Source organism: Schistocerca serialis, chromosome 7, assembly GCF_023864345.2.
Source record: "Schistocerca serialis cubense isolate TAMUIC-IGC-003099 chromosome 7, iqSchSeri2.2, whole genome shotgun sequence".
In the NCBI taxonomy this organism is placed as follows: Eukaryota; Metazoa; Arthropoda; class Insecta; order Orthoptera; family Acrididae; genus Schistocerca; species Schistocerca serialis.
In genome coordinates, this window is record NC_064644.1 from 572,691,859 (window position 1) to 572,711,539 (window position 19,681).

Genomic DNA, 19,681 nt, shown 5'->3' on the forward strand with positions numbered 1-19,681 from the left:
AAATTGAGGAGATGTGAATATACCAGGGTAAAACAGTAAAAAAGATATAACACGAGATACAGCCCAATAATAATCATCGCAACTTCCTCAAATTTATTTCACTTTTTTACATTTTCATCCTGTACATTCAGTCAGTTATTCCATGTCTTTAGGTTGTTGATACCAGAAAGCAAAGAAACGTTTTGGTTGGCGTCGCGGCGATCGTGCAACATCTTGGGCGCCGCATCACCATTTTCTAAACTTCTGTTACTCAAATTAGTTATCAAAGACCCGAACAGAAGAAAGTAACTGAGAGCCAAGACGGGACTGTACGGCGAATGTTGCGAGCATTCCCACTGAAATGTTCGCAGCAGCTTCTGCGTCTGTCTTGCTGTGTGATGGTAGGAGGAGGACACCCTTCACCAATAAGGCCGGGTTGTTCGCGGCGGACGGCCTGTCGGGATTGTCGCAGATGGACGCAGCGTGTCCTGGAGCGGCGCTAGAGCGCCCACCCGACACCTCCGAGGAAACGAGGCCAACCAGCAGGGGTTGATACGTCACCGTGACGTCACGACAAGCGGCCCAATATGGCGATAGTGTATTGCTGCGAGTGGATTGCTATCGAGTGTCGAGCTGTGAGTTGCTGAAACTGTTGTTATTTTGATAAATCTCTTTCACCACCGCGAAGTACTTGTCCGTTACACTATGGTGAGTAAGTGCTGTGTACCGGGCTGTACTGGCAACTACCAGACTGGGAAAAAGATATCTGTGTTCAGATTTCCAAAGGACGCAGAACCGAGGAAGAAGTGGACACATGCTATTCGACGGCAGAACTTCACTCCCTCTGAACATTCAGTGGTAAGTAGTAACAAGCTACATTATTAACAAAAAACCGAAGCTAATTTCTTAAGAATAAATTACAACTACAAAGACTCCACTGTTTACTTTCATTGAAAGTATTGTTTAAACGATTTTTATTGTTCGGATTTAGAATGTTTCAGTATGTATTAACTATAAAGTGTGTAAGTTAACGCAAGACTATAGATGACAATGTAAGCAGTATATTTGATTTCGGCTAGCAGTTACAAATGCAAGTCAGGCTACCAAATGCCCTGGCCCTAAAGTTTTTTCGTTTGATGAGTAGCATTTTTGCATTACTAACAACAAATCATTTTAAGGTAGTGTTACGTACGAGGTGCGGCATACTTTTACTAATGTGAAATCTTTGTATCTTAAGTACAGTTAATTAATTTCGAAATTGTTATGGAACAATTTTCTTTTCATTTCCTTTCCAGGTTTGTCAAGAACACTTCAGTCAGAGTGACCTGATTCTTAAAAGCACAGCAGTTGACTGGAGAACAGGGAGAACTTTGACATTGCCTCTAGAAAAACCAAGACTGAAAGAAAATGCAGTGCCATGTTTCCTGCCAAACTGTCCCAGTTATTTAAGCCCAAGACAAGATGTTCAACGAGAGTCCCAAGTCAAAGAAGACAACGGCTAGAAGCAGATGCCTTAAGTAAAGCTATATCTGAAAGAATAGAAACAGCTTCTGCACAAAGGGAAAATGACAGTTTTCCAGATTATAGTGAATTTTTGAAAAAACTGTGAGAACGTTACATTAAATCAACAGTGGAGTAAAGATGTGAAAGAAGACTGTATACTGTTCCTCTACCTTAACTTTGAGAAAACTCCACATGATATTGTGTATTTAACAGTTTGTAGAAAGCTCAGTGTTAAATTGTATGTAAATGATGTTGAGATTGTTGCCAGCACACTTCCAGGGAAAGTTTGCAGTGTAACTGAAGCAGAAAATGTGATTAAGCTGTGTACAAACTGTATTAGTCGCAGGGAAAGTGATTTACACATGGCAGTTATTCACTCCCTTCTTGAAACATTACCAGTGAAAAAAGGTAAGAGGAAGGTTGTTTCATTCTTGAGGTCAAGATATGCATTATGTCTTCAATCCAAGGCACACCATGGATTTGATCCAGAGGTTTTGATTCTTTGTGCTGTGTTGTTTACAATTTCTCCACATGCTTGTAAGTTTTTGCGAACATCTGGTTTTGTCATTCTACCACATCCAAACACATTAAGGAAGCTTAGTTGTAATGTAAACGTGAACCCAAGTTTTCCAAATTTTTTAAGTCACTTGAAAGATGAAGTTTCATGTTTGGAACTACTTGAACTGTTTGTTACCTTTATGCTAGATGAGATCCACATCAAACTACATGTAGATTATAAAGGATGGAATATTACTGAAATGACTTTGGATACTGCTGAAATAGTAACCAGTGCACATGTATTCATGATTCAGAGTATTTTTTCTCCTTTCAAAACTGTTGTACATATATTGCCTCTGAAAAAACTGAATGCAGAGAGCTTGTTTAATGAAGTAAGAACTTTAGTAGTAGGTATATAAGCAGATGGTTTTCAGGTTGTTTCACTTGTTACAGATAATAATGCCATTAACAGAAAATGTGTTACATACTTTGCAAATCCACCACAAGCCAGTTTTGTATACCCATCTCCTACAGATGGTAAAAGACCGATGTTTTTTCTGCATGACACTGTCCATATTTTCAAGTGTATAAGGAACAACTGGATAAATCTGAAGAACCACAGGCAAACATTTTGTTATCCAAATTTTGATAATTCTGATATTGTTAGGTATGCATCTTTTGCTGCAGTTAGAGAAGTACATGACTTAGAAAGCCAAAAACTGTTAAAATATGGTTATGGGTTGTCTGTAAAAGCCCTGTGGCCTTCATCTTTTTTTTTTTTTTGGTCATCGGTCTACTGCCTGGTTTGATGCGGCCCGCCACGAATTCCTTTCCTGTGCTAACCTCTTCATCTCAGAGTAGCACTTGCAACCTACGTCCTCAATTATTTGCTTGACGTATTCCAATCTCTGTCTTCCTCTACAGTTTTTGCCCTCTACAGCTCCCTCTAGTACCATGGAAGTCATTCCCTCATGTCTTAGCAGATGTCCTATCATCCTGTCCTTTCTCCTTATCAGTGTTTTCCACATATTCCTTTTCTCTCCGATTCTGCGTACAACTTGCACATTCCTTACCTTATCAGTCCACCTAATTTTCAACATTCGTCTATAGCACCACATCTCAAATGCTTCGATTCTCTTCTGTTCCGGTTTTCCCACAGTCCATGTTTCACCACCATACAATGCTGTACTCCAGATGTACATCCTCTGAAATTTCTTCCTCATTTAGGCCGGTATTTGATATTAGCAGACTTCTGTTGGCGAGAAATGCCTTTTTTTGCCATAGTGACTCTGCTTTTGATGTCCTCCTTGCTCCGTCCGTCTTTGGTTATTTTACTGCCTAGGTAGCAGACTTCCTTAACTTCATTGACTTCGTGACCATCAATCCTGATGGCGAAAGGCTACAGCCTTGTCTTACACCCTTCTTAATACGAGCACTTCGTTCTTTATTTTCCACTCTTATTATTCCCTCTTGGTTGTTGTAAATATTGTACATGACCCGTCTCTCCCTATAGCTTACCCCTACTTTTTTCAGAATCTCGAACGGCTTGCACCATTTTATATTGTCGAACGCTTTTTCCAGGTCGACAAATCCTATGAAAGTGTCTTGATTTTTCTTTAGCCTTGCTTCCATTATTAGCCGTAACGTCAGAATTGCCTCTATCGTCCCTTTACTTTTCCTAAAGCCAAACTGATCGTCACCTAGCGCATTCTCAATTTTCTTTTCCATTCATCTGTATATTATTCTTGTAAGCAGCTTCGATGCATGAGCTGTTAAGCTGATTGTGCGATAATTCTCGCACTTGTCAGCTCTTGCCGTCTTCGGAATTGTGTGGATGACGCTTTTGCGAAAGTCAGATGGTATGTCGCCAGACTCATATATTCTACACACCAACGTGAAGAATCGTTTTGTTGCCACTTCCCCCAATGATTTTAGAAATTCTGATGGAAAGTTATCTATCCCTTCTGCCTTATTTGACCGTAAGTCCTCCAAAGCTCTTTTAAATTCCGATTCTAATACTGGATTCCCAATCTCTTCTAAATCGAATCCTGTTTCTTCTTCTATCACATCAGACAAATCTTCACCCTCATAGAGGCTTTCAATGTATTTTTTCCACATATCTGCTCTCTCCTCCGTATTTAACAGTGGAATTCCCGTTGCACTCTTAATGTTACCACCGTTGCTTTTAATGTCACCAAAGGTTGTCTTCACTTTCCTGTATGCTGAGTCTGTTCTTCCGACAATCATATCTTTTTCGATTTCTTCACATTTTTCCTGCAGCCATTTCGTCTTAGCTTCCCTGCACTTCCTATTTATTTCATTCCTCAGCGACTTGTATTTCTGTATTTTCCCGGAACATGTTTGTACTTCCTCCATTCATCAATCAGCTGAAGTATTTCTTCTGTTACCCATGGTTTCTTCGCAGCTACCTTCTTTGTACCTATGTTTTCCTTCCGAATTTCTGTGATGGCCCTTTTTAGAGATGTCCAATCCTCTTAAACTGTATTGCCTACTGCGTTATTCCTTATTGCTGTATCTATAGCGTTAGAGAACTTCAAACGTATCTCGTCATTCCTTAGTACTTCCGTATCCCACTTCTTTGCGTATTGATTCTTCCTGACTAATGTCTTGAACTTCAGCCTACTCTTCATTGCTACTATATTGTGATCTGAGTCTATATCTGCTCCTGGGTACGCCTTACAATCCAGTATCTGATTTCGGAATCTCTGTCTGACCATGATGTAATCTTCCTGTACCTCCCGGCCTTGTCAAGTATACCTCCTCCTCTTGTGATTCTTGAACAGGGTATTAGCTATTACTAGCTGAAACTTGTTACAGAACTCAATTAGTCTTTCTCCTCATTCATTCCTAGTCCCAAGCCTATATTCTCCTGTAACCTTTTCTTCTACTCCTTCCCCTACAACTGCATTCCAGTCGCCCATTACTATTAGTTTTTCGTCCCACATTACATACTGCATTACCCTTTCAATATCCTCATACACTTTCTCTATCTGTTCATCTTCATCTTGCGAGGTCGGCATGTATACCTGAACTATCGTTGTCGGCGTTGGTCTGCTGTGGATTCTGATTAGAACAACCCGGTCACTGAACTGTTCGCAGTAACACACCCTCTGCCCTACCTTCCTATTCGTAACGAATCCTACACCTGTTATACAATTTTCTGCTGCTGTTGATATTACCCGATACTCATCTGACCAGAAATCCTTGTCTTCCTTCCACTTCACTTCACTGACCCCTACTATATCTAGATTGAGCCTTTGCATTTCCCTTTTCAGATTTTCTAGTTTGCCTACCACGTTCAAGCTTCTGACCTTCCACACCCCGACTCGTAGAACGTTATCCTTTCGTTGATTATTCAATCTTTTTCTCATGGTAACCTCCCCCTTGGCAGTCCCCTCCCGGAGATCCGAATGGGGGACTATTCCGGAATCTTTTGCCAATGGAGAGATCATCATGACACTTCTTAAATTACGGGCCACATGTCCTGTGGATACACGTTACGTGTCTTTAATGCAGTGGTTTCCATTGCCTTCTGCATCCTCATGTCGTTGATCATTGCTGATTGTTCCGCCTTTAGGGGCAATTTCCCACCCCTAGGACAAGAGAGTGCCGTGAACCTCTATCTGCTCCCCCGCCCTCTTTGACAAGGCCGTTGGCAGAATGAGGCTGACTTCTTATGCCGGAAGTCTTCGGCCGCCAATGCTGGTTATTTATCAAAATTTAGGCGGTGGCAGGGATCGAACCCGGGACCGAAGACGTTTTTGATTTCGAATCAAAGACGCTACCCCTAGACCACGGGTACCTTCATCTTTAGAGAGGCAAAATGTTTAGCTGGTGACTCAAATATTCAGTGATTATATAGAAAGTAGCATGGTCGAGTTGGGGCCAGTTCATAATGTAGAAAACTGGGAAGGTACTGCTTAATGTATAAATCTTATTAGGACTTGGTGGATAATTGTCAATGTTAAAGCACCTCTGAAGGGACTTCACCATAAGGAAGAAATGCAGAAGCCTCTGACCAATAAAGCAGAGACATACGTTACAGTTTTCTTGATAAATTTCTTACTTGGTTAGATAAATGGAGAAGTTTACAGTCAGGGAATGGTAAATTGTCTGTGGAAACACACACAGCACTTCGACTCACAACATAAGGCTTAATGCAAGTAACTGAATACTGTTACAAGGAACGAAAAATGTCATATATTCTGCCAGGTAAGTTCCAGACTGATTCTCTGGGAGCAAGGTTTGGTCTATACAGACAGTTATCAGGATGTCAGTATCACATCTCACTTAGGCAGTTGTTAGAAGCTGAAAAGAAGACTCATGACTGTTTTAGAACTCAATGTTCACCCACAAGTGAAGCTGAGAATTGTAGAGATGCATAGTCGTGATGAAAGTACTGAGAGCAGTGTGAATGATAGTGAATGTACTTTTAATGTCAATATCAGTGAGGATTATTTTAAAAATGTTTAATCTGAACTCCCAGTTTTAACATACATTGCTGGTTTCTGTTGCCACTCATTGATTAGGAAAGTTCAGTGCAGTGACTGCACAAATTTTTTGATACTGGGTAGGTCAATGACAACTGAGAAACAGTTTAATTTAATTTGACAGTTGGACAGAGGAAGTTTGAAATTCTCACGTGAATTTCCTATAACAGTAGTTATGTATAGTTACTTGACTCTACAAAAGTTGTTGGCAACATCATCATTCCTGAAGCTGTTATATGAAAGAGCAGTAGCAGCTGAACTAATTTGGAAAATAATTATGGCTGCTGATCTGTTGTGTGAAAGTTCTTGTCCTCAGCACATTGTATCAGAAATGTGTAAGAAAATTATATGGACCACTGTAAGTACAGTACTAAATAATTTTTGTAATAAGAAAAATGATGAAACTTCTGACCAGTCTCTCCAAAGTTCTAAAAAGAGGAAACTTCTAACACTATACCACAATTTGAAATAAACTTTTTTTTAAATTTAATATCTTTAATCTGTATTTTATTGCTACCTCCTTCTGAACTCCTGAAATCCCCAACACAAAATGTTTTTCTCATTGATGAAATGTGTTTTGTGTAAAATCAAATGCAAGTGCTGTACAATGTCTTCAAAGTACTAAGAATCAAAAATCTACTTCTTAATGGCCACAGTTCCACAACATTTTTGTAATATTGCTTATAATACGTTGTTCACTCCCTATCAGTAACCTCCAGTTAAATAAACTGCTTTTACCCTTTAAATGAATGATGTTATGCTCTGTCAAGTGTTAAACCAAATGTAAGTGCTCTACAGTTTCATGAAAAGTGTAAGAAACAAAACTGAGTCTTTTTGGCACGGCCTTAACATCTTATTTTATGCTCAACATGAATTGATTGCTACCTGTCATTAGCCTGCATCAGAACCCATAGTAAAAAATTCAGAAACTACTGACTAACAAAGTAACGGATATGTGGTACAATTTCCTGGATAAGTTCCTTACATGGTTGGACAAATGTAGAAGTTTAAAATTGCAGAATGGTAAATTGCCCCTAGAGAAATATACAGCACTTAGGGTTACCACATATGGCTTAGTGAAGATAAATTATTACTGCTGTGGAAAACTAAATATGTCATATTCCCTGCAAGGTAAATTTCAAACCGACTCACTAGATACTGGTAGCTTGATTTGAACTTTACTGGCGATTATGTGGAAGTCAGTATCATATATCATGTAAGTAGCTGTTAGAATCAGAAAAGAATTTAAGACTTGTGAGTATCTTAGAACTAAATGTGCACCCACATAGGAAACTGAAAATTGCATAGATGAATGGTGATGATGAGAATCTAGCAATGTGTATGTTGATGGTGCTTCATTTTGTGATATGTGTCAGTGATGATGATTTTAAAAAATATTGAAATAGATGTACCAGTTTTAACATACATTTCTGGTTTCTGTTGTCATTGATTGCTAATGAAACTCCATTGTTTAGAGTGCACAGATGTCATATTCTGACATTCAATGTTTTGCTACTTCAGTACATTGGTATGTCAGGCAAAGAAAGGCTTAATAGTTTAGTAACATCAGGTGGCATGGTTGTTCAACGTTTCTTACTATATGTGATATATGCCTACTTCTAGAACTCCTTTGAAAAGTGTTTATCTTCAGTACCAGAATGAACATCAAATTGTCAGGTTTTCTAAATAGAAAATCACTTTGTTAGTACCAGATAGCTATAATGAGACTTGTAGTTGGTGATTTCTATGTGACAAAGGAAGTGACCTGTAGAGAGATTGAAAATGGTAAGTAAAGAGAGCGTCAGCCTTTTGCTCACATTCTTACATGTAATGCACTTGGTTGTTTTTCATTTCCTACTAATCTTACCGTTCATAACATTTTTGAATATTATTTCTAGAAGTGTAACTTCAATAGCAGAGTGAACTTCAAATTGTCAGGCTTTTCTTAAAGGAAAGAGCAGTCCCTTAGCATCATAGTGCAAGACGGAATCTTGTGTTCAGTGATTTCTATGTTAAAAGGAGAATATTTGATGTCTGTCCTTTGTTTCCATTCTTTATCACTGGAGATACACTTGTAAAAATTCTTGAAAAGAGCTGTCACCATGAAGATATGAGTAAATTCACAGTAGTCAGGTGTTTTATGAGATAAAGCAAACTTTTGTTACCTTATTGTAAACAAAAGTTGTTAGGGTTTTGCTACCTATGACGGTGTTTAAGGTAATTTACTTGCAGTGTAATGGCTTGAAAATGTTAAGTCCTGCTGTCAGTTAGCATTTGTCACCACCTGCATGCGAGTTTAAAAGCTAAAGAGTGTTCTGACAATTATCAGATAGTGGCAAAGTTCCTCAATCGATTAAACTTATTCCTGCCCGTATATGTAATCGGTATTTCGTTATGAACCTTTATACTGTTTACAAGAATATATATATAATATGGTCTTTCGTTCGAATTGTCGATCAGTTCGCTCCTTTCTGTATGACGGACAGAAGATCTTTAGCATCAGGCGCGTCTATACGGAGGTGTCCGTGGACTGCTGCGTTGGCTATGGGCCACTTAGTGTGACGTCACTAATACTGCTAGGCGGCCTTGTTATTCCGGGGGTGTCGGCCCACCGTGGGGCTGCGACTCCGCCAGAGCGACAGCCCGCGTGGTGATGCGGCGAGTGGACCCCCGCGCCTGATGGAATGGCCTCAGACGCTTTGTTGTTGCTGGAGGTGGAATGTTTCCGTTCCGTGGACTGTCGCTCGGATTCCGTTTGAAAGTGGTGAACGCAAGACTCCGCGCCTGTAAAAGTTCGTGCCATCAAGCCTTCTCCTTCTGCAGAGGACCGAATGATATGCTGCGAAGAGAAATCCGTGCTGTTCATTTTGTGTTGCTCATTCCACACGTGGCACGCCAACCGCACAGAAACTTTATGAAACTTGAACTCTTCAAGCACGATGTAAATGGTTTCGTCTGAAGAGCCTACAATACGCGCTACCTCACCGATCGTCACACGCCGGTCATTACGTCATTACCAATGACCCACACGCTGCACTGTCATTCCAGTTGCTACCGTCCTAGGTCTGTCCCTTGGCCTGCCAAATTTTGAACTCTCGAAACCAACTGAACTCTGCTACCGTGATGTACAGTCCTCAGCATATGCGAGGCGCGTTTCGTGACACACGTCTTCCGCGCACAGTCCTGTGCCCACACTACCAGCACGGTCGGAGGCTGTCCCGCGCGCGTGCACTCGGCCAGCACGACCACCGTCTTGCACTGGATGCCGTGCCCTGTCCCGCAGCCTCTACGACACTCGTACATACGTTGCTATCTGGGGGCAAAATGCACTGACTTTTTCGAATTACTTTTCAACTTATCCTCCCATCTAATTTCCCCGATAAAATACAAGAAAACAGAGAAACTGGAACAAACATCGCGAAAGAATGAAGCGGAGAAGGCTGTACGCGGTTGGGAGAATTAGTCAAGGAAAAAAAGAGGAAGCAATAGGTCTTCTGGCAGGCAAAATAAAAGAAAGGAATTGAGACCTCGTGGTAAAGGGAAGGCAGGCTTCGGTTACGATTGTGAACGGGGCCGTAGTTACTTACTATTGGTTACCTTTTACAGATAAACACATTTATTTTTAAACCAGTAATTCCAGACTCAACAATAAATAAAAAAACAATACCACAAGTTATTAGGGAAGGAATAAATAGCAGTGTAAATAATAGTGTTTTCAGTGCGTTACAATTTAGCCAATCACCATAAAAGTCAGATATATGTTAAAAAAAAGCCACTGTGGTCACGGCTGAAGGCCTTACACACCAAGAATGGCAATACATTAAGAATTGTTTAAAACTCGCTGCAACTTACAAATTACAGGTATTTAAATATCAAAATCAAGTCGCCACAAACACCGCAGAAGGTATCAGACGCCAGGAATGGGAGTAAATAAGGTTTTAAGGTTTACTACTAAAATCTGGACTTAGAATCCCTGCTCAATAATGGATCTTGGACTTCAAAGTTCACTGGCGTTAGTTTGTCAGCGGACGTGTGATTTTCACCGGATTTCCACATTTCACTTGCACTTTCTGGTCATTGGTAAAGTATTAATCTACGACTTGGCGCTTGGTGGCAGAATTATTTGAATCAGTGTTGTGTTAGTAAAGCAAATGACCACAATCACGGCTGAAGGCCTTACACGCTAGGAACGGCAATAATATAAAAAAAATTTAAACCCTTCTGTAAAATAGCAAATACAACAGCAAATGTTAATTTAAAAAACAAGCAACTGATCCATTCGGTGCTCCTGGAATCGACCTCTGAGAAGGTCCGCCAACAGACACTATCGCTAGCGACGACATAGGCAGCCAAGAGTTGCACTCACTTCACAAGATGGTAAGTCAGACTAGTGGCAATCTAATGAACGACTAATGCTAATCTTGCTCAAGCTACCTTACGTCCGATAAACCAATTGCGACGATAGAATAATACGTCAAAGCCGGAACCGGCGGTCTGCACTACGTCCCCACATTACTGTGTTCAGAGTGCCGGAACGAGATTTCCGTCCGATTCCACAAACCCGAAAATCTGAACAAACAAGTCACAGTACAGAACACCAGACCAACTAACAGTAACTAATACCCCACTCGATTTGCGTGCGAGGCAAAACAGGAATGTAACCAATCAGAATCAGCAACCACACGTCATTGAGGAAACAATCGCAAAGCGAACCAAAACCAAGTACCAAATGAGTGACACCACTTTCGTTAGACACAGAAACACACACTGAACTCAATGTGACAACTCTGACGACGGTTGGCAGAATGAAACAAATATCTTCACTGCTTTATTAATTCACAGTTGAGTAACCACACCGTCTAATCACTGAGCCAAGCGATTTTCACACAGTAGGATCTTCAAGTACTAAGCGGTACGCAGATCAACAAACTGCACATGACGGCGCGATGATAATCTGTCACAACATCACATACGTACTACGGGACCCACACGGGTGACCGACTCTGCTCTACTTGGATTTGAATGCACTCATCTTAAAGCTTGCTGGATCCAGTTTACGACGAGGTCGTGCATCCTCGTAACCACAGCCCTTGCATCGGACAGTCCAGCGGTCCTAGCGTGTTCTGGCACTGCGTGGACCTGACTCCTCCTGAGTCCCCAACGGAACTGGCCCAATTCGCACGACCCGGAAAAACAACGACGTCGCCCCAAAGATAGGGAAACAGTTAGTACATATCGATAACCGCCGCTGCTGCCACTAGCGGACAGGCAATGCTTGCGAAACCGAGTGGCGCCAGTGAACACGAGAAGAAGACAAGTAACCGCAACCGCGCCAACTAAACGATACCGTCTGGCCTCCAACAGAGGCCGGAAACCTACAAACTGCACCAACGCAAGCCGATGCACCGCTCAGGAATATGGATGAGTATGAAGATTTGTTTTCGAGAAATCAATATCTATATCCTCAGATTTTAGAGTTATGTAGATTAGAATAGGATTTCACTCGGCGTAGGAAATCTCGACCTCTATCAACTATTGCCTTCAGTACTGTGGTACCCACCACTACTGAATCTCCCGCTGCTGCCATCGCAGACCGCCTTCAAAACACAATCATTGGCCACCCGTAACACTCAGCGATTGGCCACCCAGGATGTACAGCGACCCCAGCCACCGGCTCCGTTAACTACGGTGCCTCATTTAGCACCGCTACTGAGGTCTACAAGCCAGTTCCCATCATGCTATGTTCTGGTCCACTACTAGGTAGTGCTACGCTGCAGTGGACTGTTTCGTATCTTGGACTGCTGTATCTGCTGCTCGATGTTGGCTGCGCTCTGGACTTAGAATCCCTGCTCTATAATGGATCTTGGACTTCAAAGTTCACTGGCGTTAGTTTGTCAGCGGACTTGTGATTTTCACCGGATTTCCACATTTCACTTGCACTTTCTGGACATTGGTAAAGTGTTAATCTACGACTTGGCGCTTGGTGGCAGAATTATTTGAATCAGTGTTGTGTTAGTAAACTGTGGAACTGTCACATATTTAATGTGTTATTCTTACTTATAACACAATAAAAATGGCGACGAGCCAGCAACCATCTTTACTGGAAGCACTACTCACGCAACTTATTCATCAGTAGGACGGGAAGCAGAAGCTACTACTGAACACCGTCCAACCAATTCTTCAAGGCTAACTGCAGATGCAAGCAACACAGCAAGTGCCGGTTTTTCATTCCTTTGATGAGGCTGTAGAGGATTGGGAAGCCTACGATTGAAGGTTATTGGAGCAGTTCGACACATTCAAGGTAACTAACGTCACCATCATGAAATCTGATATAAGAACGTAGGCTTCCGCGGCCGGTGTCATAGTGATTAAAATTCTACTTGGGTATTATGCCGCGTCATTGCTAAAAACGAACAACAATAATAAACTAAAGCTGACGTTTCGGCAATTGAAATTCGGCCGAAACGTCGGTATTAGTTTATTATTGTTGTTATTTTTTAGCAATGACGCTGCATAATACCCAGAAGAATTTTAATCACTGTCATGAAATCTTTTTTTTCTGTCTTGGTGAAAACCTGAGATTTACCGTCTACTGAGCAAATTGGATCCCTTATCTAAGCCTTCGGGGCCCACCTTTTCAAATATTCTTCCGTTGGTGGCTAAACAGTACTAGCGGCATAGCCATGTTATTTCCTCTCGGATAACATTTTACAAATGAGAGAAACAGCCAAACCAGACTCAAAGGGAATGGGCCTCAGAACTGTAAGGTTTAGGACGAAAATGTTACCTCTAAAGAAAGGAGAAAAGAAATGATAAGGGTCATGACAGACAGGGATTACTAGCACGAGGCACTTTAACTCGAAGACCCATCATTAGACAAAATTTTGGACAGAGACAAAGTTTCGAAGTAACCTGAGTAGCAGGCACGGAACTAGAGTCGTAGATCTACCGAGCAGGCGTTAATGCAGATACATCCGAGCCAGCAGCCAATGACCACACTAGTGCCGATTTGGACGAGGCATCTGTACAGCTGGGACGCCGTACAATTAACCAACAACGCCCTCCATCCCGCTCGAGCCGATCAAACCGGTCATGGGTACCAAAACGGTAATCATGTCCGGAAAGTTTTAAAAAACATTAACGTGAAGACTGTTCTGAAAGATGATCTTCCAACTGCCGTTTAGCTTCTGTATGTCGCAAGCCCCGTCAGGCAAGACAGCCACCAGCCCAATAGATGGATGTTAATGTGGTAACCACTACAGACCATCTCGAGGCCTCGAATAAGCTTTTAGTAGAAGTGCAAATTGCAGAAGAACCGGCTCAAGTACAAGTAGACACCGGCGAATCAGTGAGCATTCTGAATTACGTACCTGCTTGCAGCTCTTCCCTTGCGAAAAACAAAGAGACGTCTAATGGCATATGATAAGCATACTATCCCAGAACGCTGGTCAGTCGAACTGCCAACGACTTACCATAATATCATCCGCCACATTGCCTTCTTAGTCGTTACAGTGATTCCACTGAGAACTTGTTTAGAGTTGACTCTGTTCAGAAGTTTGAATTTTCATTACAGACGATTCTGTGAATTTGGCGCTCGAAGATGTTCCGTACTCGGACCTAGAGATACATTGCCAGGATTATGAGGACATGACCAACCCGCAACTCGGCACCACAAAGGATTTTGAGGAACACATCGCACTGAAACACTCGGTGCTAATGAGCCCGCGCCGGTCTGTTAGCTTTCAGAGTCCAAGTAAAGGAAGGGTCGAATCGCCCAACTGCAAATGGAGTTCTAGAACCTATTTCTTCTAGTGAATGGGCTACAGTATTAGTCATTGCGCGAAAGCCATCTTGGAAGATCCGCCTATGCAGTACCCAATCAGAGATTGAGACATATCCTGTTCCGAAGCCGAAAGAATTGTTGTCAAAATTAAAAAGTTGAAAACTTCTTCTCTAAAACAGACCTAGTGGGTCCATACTTCCCCTTGATGCGGAATCTCGACAGTTTCTTATACTTAATACGCCACACGTGCTGTATCGTTTGAAACGTCTAATGTTTGGTATAGCGAATGCTCCAGCCATTCTTCAACGGTTTTTGAAACAATTAGTACTCACACTGGATGGATGCATTAACTACGTAGACAACACAATTGTAACACGGAGGACCACGGAGAAATGCCTTCGCAATCTGAAATCTTTATTTAGCGTCTTAATCGAGGCTGGCGTAAAATTTCAGAAAAGAATAATATTGTTTCTTCCAGCTCAGGCATTCATTCACTAGATAACATGTCGAAGCCATAATCAAGCTTCCCAAACCAACAACGCTTAATCACCTTAACTCCTTTCTGGGGAAGATATCGTATTACCGGAAGTTCTTGCCTGTAGCAGCAACAAAAACCATTCCCTTGTCCCAGTTGTGCAAAGAAGGGGTGCTTTTCCAGTGGACACCAGCTTGCGAGAGGGCCTTTCATAGGTATAAATCCCATTTGTTGGCAGCCCCGTGCTTCTCTCGTTTTTATACAACAAAACAGATAGTTATTGCAACGGACGCCATGATACAGGCGTCGAAACGGTCATGGCACACAGGGAGGCGGATGGCTCTGAACACCCTGTGACCTAGCATCAAAAACATTGACATACACAATGTACGTACTCCCAAACAGAAAAAAATAACTGCGCTGGCCATCATCTTCGCATTAAAGAAATTCCACATTTTTGTTTATGGCACAAAGTTTCACGTCGTCACAGACTATAAACCGCTGACCTCCTCATTCAATCAATTCCAGACAGGACCGCTCAGTGCCTCCAGCACTGGGCTTTACTTTTGGCGCGCTACCAGTATGCTTCCGCAACACTACTAAGCATGCCAACGCTGATGCCCCCTCCCTCCTTCCTTGGGGTCGGATCCAGAGTTTGACAAAGAAGAAGTTCTTTGTTTTCATATCGAAGAAGAAGCAGAAGACGCAGTAGATTACCATCTCCGTGGACGCAGACGCAACTAGTAACGGCGAGGTACCCCAACAAGTCCAGAGTCTCATACTTCATGGATGGCCCGAACAACAACCTCCCAACGCTTCCGCACAATTCCTTCAGTTCTTTAATATCCACCAACGGCTCATGTTGATTGACGGAGTAATTCTACACATTTCTGACGAGAGACACTCACGAGTAGTCATTCCTTATTCTTAACGTCAGCACGTCCTGAAAGTATTATACCTAGGTCACTGGGGGGTGTCCCAAACTACTGGTTTGTAGGTTCACTAACTGGCCGGCATGAACCGGGAGACTGAACGACTCACCCGAACATGTCCCTCGTGCCATGCCAACGGGTAGGCCCACGAGATTCATCTGCTTCTTGAACACCATGTGCTTGCCCTTGGGAATGGGTACACATTGATTTTGCCAGGCCAGTGTTCACACCATGTACTTGATAGTGGCTAATGCTCACTCCAGATTTCCGTACATTGTCCGATGCAATGTCACGTCAACTACCAAGAGCATCACAGCCTTAGAAAAAAAAGTTTGCGGTTGAAGGTCTGCCAGAAGTGCTCGTAACTGACTACGGTTCACGATTCCGTAGCGAGGACTTTCGTGCTTTCTGTGCCCAGCATGGCATTCGCCACCTTCTAACGCCCCCTTCCATCCACAATCTAATGACTAAGCCGAGAGAATCGGCAGCGCTTACAAAACTCAGATGAACAAATACCTGCAGGATCATTCTCCTGATGCATTTTTAATTTGGTTTTAGCAGTCATGTCCACATCCCTCGGAGACAAAAGTTCAGCGGAACTTCTCCACGGACCCTCTTGAGGCTGCTCATACCAATTCCACGGCAAGCACCACCACTGTCTGCTTCCAAGTTCCCCCCTGGGACCTTGGGGTGGGCGAAAGGATTTCGCCGGCAACCAGCCTGAATTCCTGGAACAATCGTCCAGTAATGTGGACAGAAGGGTGCAGCTTCTGTAGTGGGAGGTCCTCGACTAGTTTCCCAACAGTTTTTTCTATCCCCCTCTCCACACCATCATTACCAGTCAACTAGTTCCCACTGTACCCCAAGGCATCCGGCCTGTGTAACGCTAGTCTTATACATGCGTTTTGCCCCCAACCAGTGGGCCAACACCACACTACAACAAGAGTGACTTACCCCAGACGTCAGCCAACCCAGAGGCTGCCTTTCCTGGACTACGAGATGTTGCCTGGTCATGAACCCCGACTAATTCCTTATGAAGATGAAGACTTACCACTGGTTTCTCCTGCTTCACATATTCCGCTTCCGAGGTCCACATCGTACAACCTTCGCCACCAGTCTCCCGCTTCCGCAAGGGGGAAGGATGCGGTATCCACCATAAGTACATCTCCGCACCCAGCAGCAGCGGGCTCCATTACACGCGGCTGAGAAACGCATCGCTGACCGTGCTTCTCCGTTGGCAGATCGCTCATAGCATCGCAGGCGACCTCCGCACTCGCCCGCGCTTCAAACCACAGCGACTGGTCACCCATAACACTCATCGATTGGCCGCGAGAACACACAGCGACCCTATCCGCCGGCTCCGTAAGCTACGGAACCTTACTTAGCGCCGCTACTGACGTGTACAAGCCAATTCTCAACGTGCTATATTCTACTCCACGACTAGGAAGTGCTACGTTGCAGTGGACTGTTTCGTCTCTCAGACTGGTGTACCTGCTGCTCGATTTCCGCATGAATTCCACATTTCACTTGCACTTCCTAGACGTAACCACCATCAATTTATATAATTTTAATAAAGTGCCACGTCTTAGCGCTTGGTGACAGAATTATTTGTAGCAGTGTTGTGCTAATAAACTGTAGAGCTGTGATGTATTTACTGTGTTATTCCTGGTTATAGTAAGCACTATTGATAAAGCAATGGAAACGGTATGCAGTTGAGCCTTTAGGTATGATTTTGTTATTTGCGTTGCAAATTTTATAGGTGTAATGATTATTGGTTTCATCTTTTAATGTACTGGCAGTGTTAATATAGTTACAGCCTGATCGAAACTACTATAGGAAGAAAGATTAGGATTTAAGGTCCGTCGACTTCGAGGTCATTGGAGACGGAACACTACCTCTGATTGTCCCAATGATGGATTACGTGATCGGCTGTGCCCTTTTAAAGGAACCATATGGGCATTTACTTCGAGCGATTTAGGGAAATCACGAAAAATCTATGAAGCTCTGATGCGGAATCGAACCGCCACGCTCCCGAATACGAGTCAAGTGTGCTAACTACAGCGTCATCTCGCTCTGGTAGCGAACCGTATACTGTTCGCGTTCATGCCGTTGGTTGTTTGGCATTCCGTCACATCGAGTGGCGTCTTGTTTCTTCCTTACTTACTGGCGTAACCAAGTTGCTGGCTTGAATCGTTGAGTGGCAGCAGCAGCGCTTATCGATACTAGCACTGTCGTACTATCTTTGGTGTGCCGCCAGTGTTTCCGGGTGGTGGTGTGTGTGGAGTCACTCAGTTGGCACGGAGCAGCAAGCAGGTCTCCGCGGCGCGGAGCCCGGCCGGGTCCGCTGGCGGTGTAAACGAGCTGTCAGATGGTGAGGCGCTAGCTGCGAGAGTGACAAGTTCGTTGCCCACCGAACCTAGACGCTGAAGTTGAGTGATCAGTTAATCTGTTACGAAACCTCAACTATTGTGACATCTATTCGTTGATTTGCCCCCTTGGCCGTTCGGGCTATCAGCATCGTATGATGTGTTGGAGTTGGAGAAATCTTGCAGCCGTCTTCCTAAGTTGTGATTGATTATTCATTTGACTGTTACTTATCAGTGAAGTGTACCAGCGATATTTTCTGCCCTGTAGCCGTTAACCCTCCAGTTACCTGCCTTGGTCACTAGTGTAGTTTGTTGGCAGTGTGCCTTTTCCTCGTCGTGTTATTGCTGTCCAGCATGGGACGTAGTTCGACAGCCTTTTAAGGTGTTTGGTTCACATTTGCTTAGAGTGGTTATTGTTCCCCTGGCTGTTATTAGACGCCAATTTCTCGAGGCGTAGTGCTGTTCGTATTCTTGTCCTCGGCTGGTACTCTCCTTTGTTGTGCCGTTGGTCGGACAGAGGGGAATTGGTCAAATTGTTGGTCTGTCCTCGGGCCGTACCTAGTCTGGGTTGCCATGCGATTACCTAACTTCAACTCATGACTGCCTGTCTCGGCTCACCTTACGTTTGAGCAACCTTCCCAGGCCGACCCTTGGAACACTTCTGAACACCACTCGTTCTGTTTCTTTAAAATGTGACTTTCATTTTAGTTGAAGTGTTGTGCGAGGCCTTTGGCCGTGTATTAATTTAGTTTATTTCAAATTTTTCATAAAGGCCTTCAGCCGTTAAAGTTTTGAACATTATCGTTCTTTTTTTTTTTTTTAATTAGTTCTTAGAAATCATGCTGAAATTTTTTGTAATCCAGGCCCTAATTCGTCATTTGTTCCATGTGTTATGTGTGGCTTTCAGCTCAGGATTTGCGTGAAACCCTTAATAAGGCCTTCAGCTGTGTGTATTCTCTAAAGGAAAATTTTTAATAAGAAGCAAGGGGTTAATTCTAAATTATTTATCTGACTTGTTGTTCAGGTCTTCATCCGTTGTTTCACATTTGTTTGTGCCCTTCAGCCATGTAATAAGTTAATACGGCTTTGCCCGTTCTGTCATGAGTTTAAAAGGAAATTTCCTTGCTTCGAAAAATAACTGTTTATTAATGTTTATAATGTTTATTAATGTTGATAGTTGTCCTTCAGACGTGTAGTGTAGGCCTTCATCGCATGTTTCTTTCTTTAAAAATTTTTTACTTTATATTTTTATTTGCTTTTGATTTCTAAGCCAGGTCTTCAGCTGTTCTTGTGTTGCTGTGTGGTTTTGGGCCTTCAGCCCAGAAATCATCCCAAGTTTCCTTGGTCTAGGCCTTCAGCAGTATTGTGTAATTGTGATCTTTTAAGCCAATGTGTAAATGAGTGAATTCCTTTTGAATACATTATGAGAGTGACAGTGATCAATGTGTTACAAATATTTACTATTAAAAACAGTCTTGATCACGATTTATTTATTAATGTGACTGAAGTAGTGATTCTCCAGCAGAAAGAGGTTCTTACTCAATGGTCTGAAGATGACCACAGTAGTGGTCGAAACCGGTCACCTTAATAAATAAACCGTTATCAAAACTGTTTTAATACACTCCTGGAAATTG

At 42.7% G+C, this 19,681-nt stretch overlaps 1 protein-coding gene across 1 annotated transcript in view; it reads left to right on the top strand.

The window, feature by feature from the left end:
* Window positions 1-684: 684 nt before the first annotated feature.
* Window positions 685-19,681, top strand: part of LOC126413258 (ras-specific guanine nucleotide-releasing factor 2-like) — a 1,992,910-nt gene continuing 1,973,913 nt past the window's right edge. Inside the window, 3 exon segments of the mRNA XM_050083160.1 lie at window positions 685-837; window positions 1,611-1,890; window positions 14,065-14,221. Coding sequence (XP_049939117.1) covers window positions 685-837; window positions 1,611-1,890; window positions 14,065-14,221 — 590 coding nt within the window.